Genomic DNA, 12740 nt, shown 5'->3' with positions numbered 1-12740 from the left:
GAGCGTGTTTTACTACTGTAATAAAAAAAAAAATCAAATACATCATTTAAAAAGAGTAGCGCTGAGGCTCAGGCGACACTTCTGGTCTCTGCATCCCACGCTGCAGAAACAAATGTCTGCTGCTCTCTGGGGTCTGGGATGGGCCTGACGGAGCCGCTGGCTCGCCACATAGGCCTGGGTCAACTGGAGAGCAGACCCCCCTCTTCTAGTCCCCAGATCAGTGGCCTCAGCACATGGAGAGACCATGATGCGAGATATGAGGAGGGATATTCGGTAGGAGACTCTCAGATGGGCTCATGATTCCCAGGAGGGAGAGGAGCCCCCAGATGGCTTCAGCCCAGGGTCCTGCTGCCCAGAAAGGGAAAATGGCATAGGACGTATAGGGGAACAGCCAGGGCTCAGAGGTTCTGTGGCCATGCGACTTGCCATGCAAGAGGTGAAGGCGAGCAATGTTCTGCCTGAATCCCTCTGTTTCTTCTCAGCCAGAGGCTCTCAGCTGGGGCAATTCTCTCCCCATGGAAATGTCCTGAGGTATCTCAGTTGTCACACCCGGGGTGGAGCGTCGCAACTGGCATCTAGCAGGTCGAGGCCAGAGATGTTGTTAACCACCCCGCGATGCACAGGACGGTCTCCACAACACAGAATGATCTGGCCCCAGGGCCGAGAGAGCTGTGGTTGGAAAACTCTGCTCTACAGGAGCTGTTATCAGTGGTTAAGAGGTTACGTCCCTATCTTGCCAGCCACGGAAACAGGAAAATCTCTAGCATGGGCTAGCCTCTCCTATAACCCAACCCCTCCACGTGCTGGGAGAGTTTTTACGCACGCAGATCCAAAGTTTTCAAACTTTAAGAAAGGGGGTAAGCGTGAGAGTTTATGTGCAGGAGCATAAAAGACAATGTAGGGCAGATTACTGCAAAACTTCCAGCCATCATCTGGTTAATTGGGACAACTGCATTCACTTTTCTTATTTCAAACTTCAGTTCCAAGCAGACTCCCAGGAAAAGGGCGTGACACAGCAAGGATCAGGGATCCCAAGATCCAGCCGAGCGGCCTGGCCCCAGGCCTGGACTTCCTGCCCACTCTACCTGCCCTTCCCCACACTCCGGGGAGAGGTGCCAAGAAGCCGGGCTGGCCACAGCAGGGTGGAGGCATCCAGTGGGCCCAACCCGTATCGTGCTGCCTCTTGGGTCAGAGGCAGGGGGCCAGCTGGTGGGGAGGCCAGTGTCAAGGACAGGCCAGGTGCCCGATCACTGTCTCCACCCCACGTGCTCAGCAGCTGGGGGAGCCCTTGAGCCGAGCCACAGGCTAGGCTCCAGCCTCACCGTCTCAGCTCCTAGAGAGCAACGGAGACCATGGGGACCCGCACAGCTTTCTCCTCTGAGACTCTGCCAAGGCCAGCCATCCCCGCGAAGTTCAAGGAGCAGCGAGGCCCACAGGTGGCAGCTGAGGTGCTCCATGACCTGGATCCTGGGGTCCTTCTGCTGGAAACTCATCGTGTGACCTCAGTGCCGTGACATCTCTGTACTTGGGTTCCCTTCTCTGTACGGTGGGGATAATAATACCTGCCCTGCCTATATCACTCCACCATTGTGAGAAAGGGGATCAGCTTCGGGCGGCTGAAAAGGCTCAGCCAGCTGACGAAAACGAGCTAATTCCTCACTGTCCTTTCAAGATGGGGTTCAAACAGGTTATCTTCCAGGAAGACTCCCAGGCCCCCGGGTCTGATTCACTGATCCCCCACTGCACCGATCCCCCGCTGTGTGTCACCTGAGCACAAACACACACACGCAGCCAGGAGCACAGATTCAAACTCGGAATCGGTGTGAGAATTTGGGTGCTTAACACACAGACAGGACTCGGCACGATGCCTTAGCCACACGGGGCCTTCGGTGGAAAAAATGGAATTAAAGAAGGGGATGGAGAGCAGGGGTGTGCCCCCCCCCCCGCATCGACAGGGAACAAGAGGTTGTCGGGAGCCTGAACAAATGGGTACCCCTTCAGTTAGCAACCCCAAAATATTTTTGTACTTCCCAGAGGACCAGAAAATCAGTTATGAGATAGCCATCCGGACAGAGGCAAAAACACAGGCACCCGGGGGGGGGGGGGGGGGGGGGGAGGCGAGGCAGAGTCCAGCCAGACCTCCCTGCCGCAGCCCCTCCGCCTGCTGGGACCCTCTTCTAACGCCAGCCACCCCTCGGCTCAAACATGCTTAAAATGGCGACGGCGGCCTGTGGGGCCGGCGTTTGTCGTGCTGTTTTCCACGGTGCCCTTGGTGCCAAGAAAAACCTATCATCAGAAATGCCATCAGCTATATTTATCTATCTCTCAGCCCCCCAGCCTCCTCCTCCCGTCTGCCAACCAGGCCCTGCGGAGCCCCCTCACCCAGTGGGCACGCTTCCCTGTTGCTGACGCCCGTGACCACCTGCCCAACACTCACTCTCGGCGCTCCCTTCTGAGCCGCGGCAGTCGGGCCTCCACACAGGCATGACAACCCATGGGCTGCCCCTCTGCACCCACGTGTGCTTGAAGTAGGCACCCCGACGGGCATCGGTCTGGGTGCCTCTGGTCCCAGACTGCTGGCGAGGGAGGCCCTCCGGCTCCTTTCGGCCTCAGCCCCCTGTCCTCAAAGTCCTCCGCGAGCCATGGGCCTTGTGCCCTGGGAGGGGCACCCGCGCTGCAGCGGTCTCACAAACCATCACGGAGAGAGGCAAGAGGTAAGGGGAGGGCCGGGGGGGGGGGGGTAGGTAAGAGAGCAAGCCTGCGAAGACAGGGGCTTGTCCCAGGCCTCGCCCCACAGGACACCAGGCTGCTGGGTAGACCGGTCACCCCTCTACTTCACGCCCCGACAGACAGTGGGGAGGCCAGTCTGTACGTAAAGGATTTTCAAGGAGTCCGCATGTTAGAAGGGCCCCCGCTCCCTTCCCATCCAACCGAGAGGGAAACAGCAGAATCTGGGACGATAAAGGGAAAACAGCAAAGTCAAGGTTCAGGACCACTCCAATCCTACAGCTGTGACAAAGGCCTCTACAGGGGACGTGGCTACCAGGGGAATGTACTTCGGTCCCCGGCACGTCGGACCTTTCCCTGCCCAAGCAGTAGGTTCTGACCTGCCCCTTCCGACCCTCTGGCCTAGCACAGGCCCGAGGTGAACCAACGACTACATCCTGAACCCCCACGCTTCCCCCTCTTGCTTGGTGGGGGCAGCCCCCACTTCCTGCGTCAGCCCAGAAGACCGCCCGTCGCCTCGAGCCCCCAGCTCAGAAAGGAGTTCCAGGGACCCGACCCCTCTGAGAATGAAGCAACCCAAATAAAAATTTTAAGACCCAGAAGCTCTTTCTCTCCAGCCCCCTCCCCCTCCACTGGCAAATGAAAACAAACAAGAAATCAAAGAGGCCTTTTGTGCGAGCACCGCGCTGACACGGCTGGGGCCTTTGAAAGGACTTCTGAATCGGACACTGAAGGATAAGATAACTGAAGCGTGGCAGCTCCTGAGACAGGGGTGGGGGGTGGGACTGATGGGGCAAAGAGAAAAAGGGGTGGGGAGGGAGCCACCCTCTCCCTTGGGCAGAAAAGGGGATGCTCAGCTGTGTCCTCTCCACACAGCTGCTGCGGACACCAGAACAGAGGGGGACCGTGGCACGGCCCTCTGGCCAACCCTTCCTTGGCACCCCAGGTCTCTGCAGCACTAGAAAGCGGCAGAGATGGGCCCTGCCTCCCTCTTCACGGCCCCTGGTGAAGCCCCAACGGGTCTTCCCTCCCTCCCCGCACGGATCACTGCACACTCAACGCCCACGGGACCGCATCTTCTAGAAGTCACTACGAGGCCCTCACCCAAACCCTGCCAGCCGAATGCGGGAGTCTCTCATTCTTAGAACGGCCTCGCTCACAGTAGGTTCACCCAGCGCGTGTTTCGTGAATAAAGGAAATTCGACCACCCTCCAGCAATGCCAAGAAGTAAACTGAATCCTCAGGAAGTCCTTCCGCGTGTCTGGACCCCGGCCCTCCTGCCGCAGAGTGGCCCCCTTTCCTCTGGGCGGGTGGTGGAGCACAGCTGGTCCCCATGCTCAGGGCGTCCAGGTCCCCTCTGGCTTGTTCACAGCCCACAGCGCTGGTTCAAGCTCAGACGAGGGTGATGCTTTTTTTCCCTTGAGCTATAGCTTCCAACTCAGCCAGCAGAGTGAGCACTCCACCGAGAACCCCTGTGCATCGCAACCAGCGTGGACCCGACTGGTTGAGCAGACAGGCTATGGACAAAGGTGACACGAGCAGATGGTCAGGGGAGTCCTAGAAGGAGACCAAGCCAAAGGACTGTCCCAGGCCTGTAGGCAACAGCTCGCCTGACTGGGCATTTCTCATCTCCTCTTTGGGGTCACATCCCTGAGCCCCGTCACCCCTCCACCCCACCAAGCAAGGCATCCCGTGTCACATTAACAGAGCGCAGGCGGCCCGGGCCGGCTTCACAGGTGTGCAACCTGGACAGTCACACGCACCCCGTGCTTGGTCTTAACGCTCTCACTGTCGTCCCGTCGCAATCCCTCATCATTCTGAACTAGGAGCCCCGCACTTTTCGCTTTGCACCGGGCCCCACACATTATTACGTAGCCGGAAGGCCCTGCAAATCCCGCAGCGACCACAGGACCTGATCGCGCCTGGAGTTTCTGTGTTCCATACCAAATGCTCCAGTTTAAGAGGGCCTCCGGGAAGTGGTGACCAAAATGGCAAGGGCTCGAGGAGCTGCATCCAGTGCGGGAGGCGTGAGGGACTGGCAACGGTTGGCCTGGAAAGGACAGCTTCCTGGGGAGAAGGGTGGAAAGGAACCACGAGAGCTTCAGCATCCGAGAGGCTGCCGTGTCACAGAAAACTCAGCGCTCACCTGAGTTGTCCCCTTGACAGAAATGAGACTGACAGGTAAAGGCGACAGGGAGGCAGCCTTGGGCTCATGAGATCCTAACAACAGCAAACCTGCCTGCTATGCGCTGGTATCTTTACAGGCTAGCTGCAACCCTCTAACCATTCTCTGGGTTGGACGAACGGAAGAATTTTACGGTGGCCAAAGCTGACCTGTGAACAACAGTGACACCTCCTCCAGGATGTTCTAAAGGGGACCTTACGTTGGGTTAAAAGATGATCCGCGCCTCTCGCGAGTCTTACGAATCTGGTTCCTGGGCCCTGCAGTCTACGCCAGCCCTGGTACCAGATGGTGCTGCCTCAACGACGCACACCAGTGGCATTTCTGGGCCTTGAAAAAAGAGGCAGTGGGTGAGGTGGCCCAGAGGCTGCGCTAGGGGCCAGTCCCCCAGGAAGGCGGCTGGCGCTCCTGTGGTCTCTCCCATGCACTGCCACCAGAGCCACCAGATGGGCCGAGGGTCCAGCAAAGGCTTAGGGGCATCGCTGGCATCATCTGCATCTTGGCAGGGCTAACATGGCCGAACGACACCCTGTACCACCATGGAAGGGCCCAGAGGAAGAGTCCTCCCTCGGACCTGAAAACCAGGACTCACTGCAAAGCCCCGAGGTCTGAAGCAGAGAGCAAAACCAGGGAACTCTTACACCTGAGAAGGGTGACGGTGCGCTTAGAAAAGTTCACTTAGACAAATCCTTAGGTGCTAATCCATTTCCTGCGACAGGTAAGGTCCGGCCGTCCCAGGACCCGGAGGCGAGGAGGGAGGCAGAATCTCCTTTCAGAGTGTTGCACAAACAACCCAGGGGAGCACAGTCTGCAGAGCCCAGATGGAGAAACCCTACAGGACAAATGACCCACTTCCTTCAACAGCAACAACCCAAAAACTGCCAGAAAAGAAACCAAGGTGGAGGAGGACCGCCTAGAGATTGTGAGTCTGAAAGACATTATCGACCCGTCGCAATGCGTGCACCTGATTTTCTTCCTTCCTTCCTTTCTTTTTTTTCTTTTAAGTAAGCGCTACGCCCAGCATGGGGCTTGAACTCACGACCTGGAGATCAAGAGCCCCATGCTCCACCAACAGAGCCAGCAAGGCGCCCCTGTGTGCACCTGATTCTGATTTTGATTCTGATCCTGACCCAGACAAACAAAACTGGGAGATAATTAGGGAAATGTGAACGCTGACTAGCCTGACCATGCTGAAGAAACGGCTGATTATTTTTAGGTATAGTGATAGCGTGGTTGCGTTCTTCAAGACTCCTCATCTTTAGAGACATGCACAGATATATTTACAGATGAAAAGCTACAATGCCTGGGTTTTCTTCTAAACAACCCAGCGTGGGTGGGCAGTGGGGGGTATGGATGAGTGAGTGGAGCCTGACCGTAAGTCAGTCAGCAACTACCGGCATTGGTGATGGGGGCTCCTTCTACATGTGAATTTCTCCATCGTGAACAAGCCGAGATAAAGAAAAGAATCACCACCCGAGTATCTGGACTTCACGGGCTTCCACTGGGGCCTGTCGGAGGAATCCGACAGGGAGAAGCTGACATTTCCATTCGGTGAAGCTTTTTATTACTTTCAGACTCTTTTTTAACTTTTAAGGAATCTCTACACTCGTTGTGGGCTCAAATTCACAACCCCAAGATCAAGAGTCACATGCTCTACAGGCTGAGTCAGACGGGCGCCCCAGCTTTTTCCATCTTCTAGGACCGAAGCCTAGGTTAGGGCAGGTCCGAAGATACCAGATCACCTTCAAAGCCCTGCAGAAGCAGCTCTGGAGATAGCCCAGCAGCACTTCTGGACCAGCTCAGCCATCCTTCCTCACACACAAGCAGAGGCCTCCTAGACCCACGCTCGCCTATATCTCCAACCACCTGCCTTCGGGCAACCTCTTTGGATGGAAGGACATCACCGGGAACGCACCACTACTCCCCATGGCCGGGTTCTCTGACCCCACTCTGCCTCAACCTCCCCTCCCGAATGGCACAAACGCATGGCAAGATTCCTTCCCAGCAGGAAGGCCACGCTCAAGAGGCCGTAACACACCCTGGGCGGTCTTTTGGACCCCACGCTCTGGGAGTGGAGCTCCCGACATCACACACACACGCACACGCACACGCACACGCACACGCACACATGTCCTTTATTTCCTCCCCAGCCATGCCACCTCTCGAAGCTTCAAGTGGGGCAAAACAAAAACACAAGAGGGCCACGGATGATGATGGCACTTGGAGGTAAAGCAACGCCCCCATGCTTACCACCGTGTCAAGTTCACTTGTCACCAAACCCGGCACCGCCAGCTCGGCCCAGATTGCGTCCTTCAACCCAGTCTTAGGGGAAGAAACGTACTTTAAGAATCCAAAGCAACTCTCAGCTGAGACCTTGCCACCCTAGCCCCTGCTCCTGGTTTATACCAGGAGGAAGGAGCAAGGGGCACCCTGCTGAGCATGTCCAGGGGTGGGGGGGGGGGAGGGAGCATGGGCAGGAGAAGGCTGTGCTGTCAGATCCATGCTGTTTGGGGGCTCGGCCAGAAGAAGACATTTTCTAGCCAACTGAGGTGGCTTGGGGAGAAGGCTGTGGCTGCACCTCACTATCTTGAGACCATCTACCCAAGGCCCATGCTGCACCAATTCACCCCTACTCCTTCAGGAAGGCACATGTGAATTAAAGCAATTCCAGCAAGAAATCCTACCTTCGTCGAAACCATCTGGAGTCCAGGGAGCTAGAGTATAGACGAATTCTTTTGAAATATCCCCAGTTCTCCACTCAGCTTTTATCAAGGAACTAGACCTCAGCCGGGACAGACATGGCCGCAGCCGCATTCGATGGGGCAATGAATTCACTCATATTCCTGGGCAAATGATCTCATTATAGCTGGGGGGCGGGCGGGGATGCCTCCTTTCTCACGACAGACACCTGCCTGGTTAGTCCAGGAGCCAGGAGGCTGGCCAGAAACGGTCTCCTTCCTCACACACATTTCATCCTACCTTAGCCTCATGCTGGCAGCCGTCAAGAATTTGGCCTAAAATAGGGGCGCCTGGGTGGCTCAGTCGGTTAAGCGGCCGACTTCGGCTCAGGTCATGCTCTCGCAGTCCGTGGGTTCGAGGCCCGCGTCGGGCTCTGTGCTGACAGCTCAGAGCCTGGAGCCTGTTTCAGATTCTGTGTCTCCCTCTTTCTCTGACCCTCCCCTGTTCATGCTCTCTGTCTCAAAAATAAATAAATGTTAAAAAAAAATTTTTTTTTAAAGAATTTGGCCTAAAATAAAAGAGTCCAGGGAAACAGCTCGGCTACAGGGATCTAGCTAGAGAGCAGGGTAGGAGGAAGCCAGAGAGAGGTGAGTATTGATTTCCATCTCAGCGGCCCTAGTTCTAAAATCAGAAGGTACAGAATGCCCTTGCAGAGGATCTATCTGACAGACACAAACTCAAGGCTCCAAGCCTCCCCCAAGCTCCCTTCAGCACTACCAGGCACACACCCTCCCCACTCCGACTTGCTGTAGAGACAGAGAATGAGAGGATAACTTTAAATCTTGTTTCTTCATGAGGGGTCACGATAGTCACACCGGGCCAAGTGCAAGCCTAGAAAGATCCACGGAGGGAGGAATGGCTGTGGGGGCGGTGGGAGGGGGATGTCCACTGCCTCCAACAAACTATCAAAGCCACCTCTCAGAATGAGAGAGAGTGTGAGTAAGGAGAGAGGCCTCAAATACCACCTTTTCATCCCCAGAGTTCGCCAACATAGAAACCCTCAGTGCTAATCCTAGTGGAAGTTACTTTCCCGACGCAATGCTAAAAGTTCCCCAAAATTTCATTTCTGGATTAAGTCATACGACTCCTCCCAACTTCCCAAACGGGCAAGGGAGTGACCACAGCAGAAAAGTGAGTTGCTTTTCTTTTTTATGAATGAACAGGAAGGAAGACACACACACACACACACACACACACACACACACACACACACACAGAAAAAGGTTTGGTAGCCCTCTCATTACAAGTTGGTTGGGCATAATGTAAACACACTTCTGCCTTGCTTAATCACAGAGTGCCGCCCGTTTAGGTTTCAAAGGCGGCAGTAAATTGGGCGTAGCTGAGTGGAGGCTAAAAATTAACCAGCCATCTCTGTTTCAATTTGTAAGAAAACAAAAGCGGAAAGAAATTATAAAAAGGGAAAGGGTGGGGGGAAGGAACGGAGGAAGAGAACTGAACCACCCCGACCCAAAATGCTGGGCAAAACTGGAAAAGCAAAGCGGAGAAGTGGAACTGCTTGGAACACAAAAGGAAAAGGGAAATTTACAGAGTTTTTGGATTGTTTGTTCCTTTCAGACCACTGCTGCAACTACGCCACTCCCGGACATGCCTGTGCTGGGGACTGCCTCTCCGCTTCCCAGCAGAGGGGTGGGGGGGCCGTGGGCATCCATCCTGGGGTCTCCCCACTTCAGCCGGCACGCCTCGCCTCGGAGGGGAGAGCGGAAGGAATCTCATGCGCCTTTTCACTCTCTGTGAAGTCAAATGACTTTCCTACTCTCCGACAGTCAAATCCCAACGATCCCAGCCCAAACGGCTCCGGCTCCGGCTCCGGACTGGGCATCTGGGCCCCAGAATCTGCCCACCTCTGCCTTCTCTCCTCTTTTCTATTCATTCTGGCTCATAACCCGGGCTTTTACACGCCCCTCTCTCCACCGAACCGCTGCCCACCCGGCTTGTGCCAAATCCCGCTTTTCCCCAGGACTTGCGGGGAAGCCGCAGGCAAGCCAGCACCTGGCTCCCGGTGCCTCTTCTGACTCATTTTAAATCTGAGCAACGAGTGATTTTTGTCTGTGTGCAGTAGTGTTCATCACCAACTCTCACCCTGGTGGATAATTCTGGGGCAGCCTGGCCCCAGTCCTGAGACCTGCAGCGCCTTTGGGGTAAGATGAGTCCTCCAAAGACGGAGACGGCCCGACAACCCCGCAGGTAACGTGGCAAGGGAGCAAAAGAGGGAGCATGGAGAGCGTGGAGGGAAACGGAAGAAGGGAACAGGGAACATCAGACACGCTGCAGCCCTGGGCAGGACAGGCGCACTCGTGAGGCCTACTGCCTGCATCCCTCGGAAAGAAGAGGAACCGTACACAAAACAAATGCCAGCGAGTAAAATAAAATGGGGGGGGGGGCCCCGGGCTTGGAAGTGACCTACCTGGAGTGTGGACAAAGTAAGCCAGATAAAGATCCAGTTCTTTGATTGTGACTCCAATGTGATGTGGCTGGACGCAGAGGCCGGGGTTCGAGCACTGGGGCGACTTGTAGAGCCGCTCCCCATCAGTACTTTCCAGGGGGATCCCCTTAAACAAAATCACCATGACCAGGTCCAGCCGCCACACCTTGTCGGCCTGGCGCAGGCAGTCAATCCGCCGGATCTTGCCCTTCTGGTCGGGGTTGGAGAGCACGCAGCAGGGGGGCTTCTTGCCCGTGATGGTCAGCACAAAGTCCTCTCGGAACTCGGGCCGGATGTCTTTGCGCAGCTTGGCCAGCAGCCGGGATGCCCACTTCTGCTTGATCTCGGGCTTCTCGCCCAGCAGCTCGTCCTTCACCGCCCGCTCCTCGTCCTTCGACATCCGCTTCTCGTGCTTCTTGAAGTACTTGCGCTTCCGCGCCTGCAGGTTGAACCAGGTGTAGGAGAAGGCGCGGACGTGAGGCAGCAGCGCCTCGATGAACGGGTGGAACTCATCCTGCAGGCGGCAAGCCGGGAGCATGCGGGGCGAGGGAGGACGGGAGGAGGGGAAGACGGGGTGAGGGGGAAAGAGAAAAGGAGAAAAGAAGCGTTAGAAGGGGGGCACAAGAAAAAAATCGCCGCCGCCTCCTCCTCCTCCTCCTCCCCCCCTCCCACGACAATTTTCTCTCGTGATTGTTCTACGAAAGTGTGGTCTGGAGCCACCGCCAGCCGAGCCAGTCGCTCGCTCCCATCTCAGCCTCAGCAGCCAGACAGAGGCACCCAGAGCCTGAGCACACACCTATTCTCTCTCTCTCTCTCTCTCTCTCTCTCTCTCTCCCTCACTCACTCACACACACGCGCGCACAGACAACGTTGCCGTCCACACACACACGCTGCTGGTATCCCCGCCAGGCTCTGTCGCGCCCATGACATCTCCATGGTCTATCGCAGCCGCAAACTCCCGTCAGCTCGCCCCGGTGGCGCGGCGTCCGGGTCTGCACGGACTCCCGTGGACGCACAGACGAGGCGCGCGGGGGCCGCCTCGTGTCCCGACACCGGTCGATTTTTGGCCACCCCCAAAAAGAGAGAACATGACATCCAGGAGCCAGCGAGGAACCGGATTTGGCTGTCCCCTCCCCACGCTGTTTTCATTCCCTTTTCTCCTGCTCCAATTGGAACATCCACCCCAGCATTTTTTTTTTAATCAGATCTAAATCCTAAATATGTGATTTCAGCTTTGTTACCGACACCGATACTAATGTTAATCACGGTAATAAGGAACAAAACACTTCTTGTTAGCACAAATAAGGTGGTTGCCTCGGCCACATTAGGGTTAAAAGCCTCGTGGGGCGTCCTGCAGCCCCTTCCCCACTGACCCCTTCACCCTCTTTCCCACTCAGGTGACAGAGGGCTGGGCTCTCGCTTTTTGGTTTTTTTTTTTTTTTTGGTTTTTTTTTTTTTTGCTTGTTTGCTTGTTTGAAGTTTAAATAATAATTGATTTCTGTTTACAAAAATAAAACTGGAAAAAATTAAATAATTACCATTGATCTGAAGCACCCGGCAAAGCCCAACGCCCGATTCTGAGCTTCTGGACTCAACAGAGTTGTGAGTTGGGGGCGGGTGGGGGGAGGGGGGAGGGGGAGGAGCAGGGGAGGAAGGTAAATGTTTTAAAGGGGGTTATTATTGGTGTTCTGGGGAATAGGGGCCGGGCTTGGGTGGATTCTCAAACCCTTCCCCCTCCTCCCCCCTCCACGCTCCATTGCACAGAAGGGGGAAATTAATATTTTTTTTGAAAAGGAGCAAAAAGAAAGAAAGGTCAGGGATAGCAAGCAGAGAGAGGGAGCGAGCCGGTTGCCACACACGCCAGGTAAACAAAAGCCAACAAAAAAAAATGTTCAATTTCGCCTCCTGTGCATCCTCTTTCAGTTTAAGAAAAAAGAGACAGAAGGAAAATATGCAAAATTTCAAAATCAAAACCTACCTCCCAATCACCACCCCCAACACACAGCACACCCTACCCCACCCCCCACCCCACTCCACCCCCCCCCCCACCCCGTGCAAAACAAAACAAAAACAAAAACCAGGAGGGGGAAGGCGGCAGCTGAAGAAAAAGGCTTTCGGCTTTGGCAGCGGCACAGGGATGTAAACTTCTGCCGCCTCCCTCCGCCTCTGAGCCTGATCACAGGCAAAGGGGGAGCTCGCAGATTCCCGGGGAAGAGGACGAGTTCGGACCGGCTGCAGACCGTCGCTGGCAGACGCGTGCAAAAGAGAGAGAGGGAGTAAGGGAGGGAGGGAGGAAAGAAGAGAAAGAGGGAGAGAGCGAGGGAGGACGTGGATGGGATGGTGCTGTGTGTGTAAGTGTGTGCGAGTGTGGTGTGTGTGTGTGTGTGTGTGCGCGTGCGTGCGTGCGTGTGTGTGCTGGTTGGATTTTGGAGATATGTATATATATATATATATTTTTTTTTTTTTTGCTTTTCTCTCTCAAACTCCCTCTCTCTCCCTTTCATGCTCAATCCCCATCAGTAAAAAGGGGGGGAAGGAAGAGAGAGAGAGAGAGAGAGAGAGAGAGAGAGAGAGGGAGAGAGAAGGATCCACCTATTTGGCAATGAGACATCCTCGAGCAGCCAATGGCTGTGTCCAAGGGGAGGAGGG

At 55.4% G+C, this 12740-nt stretch overlaps 1 protein-coding gene across 5 annotated transcripts in view; it reads right to left on the bottom strand.

Annotated features, from left to right (window-relative positions):
* Positions 1-12078, bottom strand: part of NFIX (nuclear factor I X) — a 70080-nt gene extending 58002 nt beyond the window's left edge. The window contains exons 1-2 of one of the 5 annotated variants that reach the window (XM_040450083.1): positions 11630-12078; positions 10074-10605 (exon numbers count right to left, since the gene is read on the bottom strand). In XM_040450083.1, coding sequence (XP_040306017.1) covers positions 10074-10605; positions 11630-11632 — 535 coding nt within the window. In that variant the 5' untranslated portion in view covers positions 11633-12078. Of the gene's footprint in view, positions 1-10073; positions 10606-10976; positions 11108-11629 lie in introns of those variants that run through there. The other 4 variants (XM_040450086.1, XM_040450082.1, XM_040450085.1 and 1 more) reach the window with 4 other exon arrangements.
* Between the last annotated feature and the right edge of the window lie 662 nt (positions 12079-12740).

The sequence above is a fragment of the Herpailurus yagouaroundi genome, unplaced genomic scaffold (genome assembly GCF_014898765.1).
Source record: "Herpailurus yagouaroundi ecotype Mexico unplaced genomic scaffold, PumYag 200, whole genome shotgun sequence".
In the NCBI taxonomy this organism is placed as follows: Eukaryota; Metazoa; Chordata; class Mammalia; order Carnivora; family Felidae; genus Herpailurus; species Herpailurus yagouaroundi.
Note: the sequence above shows the minus strand (reverse complement) of the source record. Positions and strands in the feature narration are given on the sequence as shown.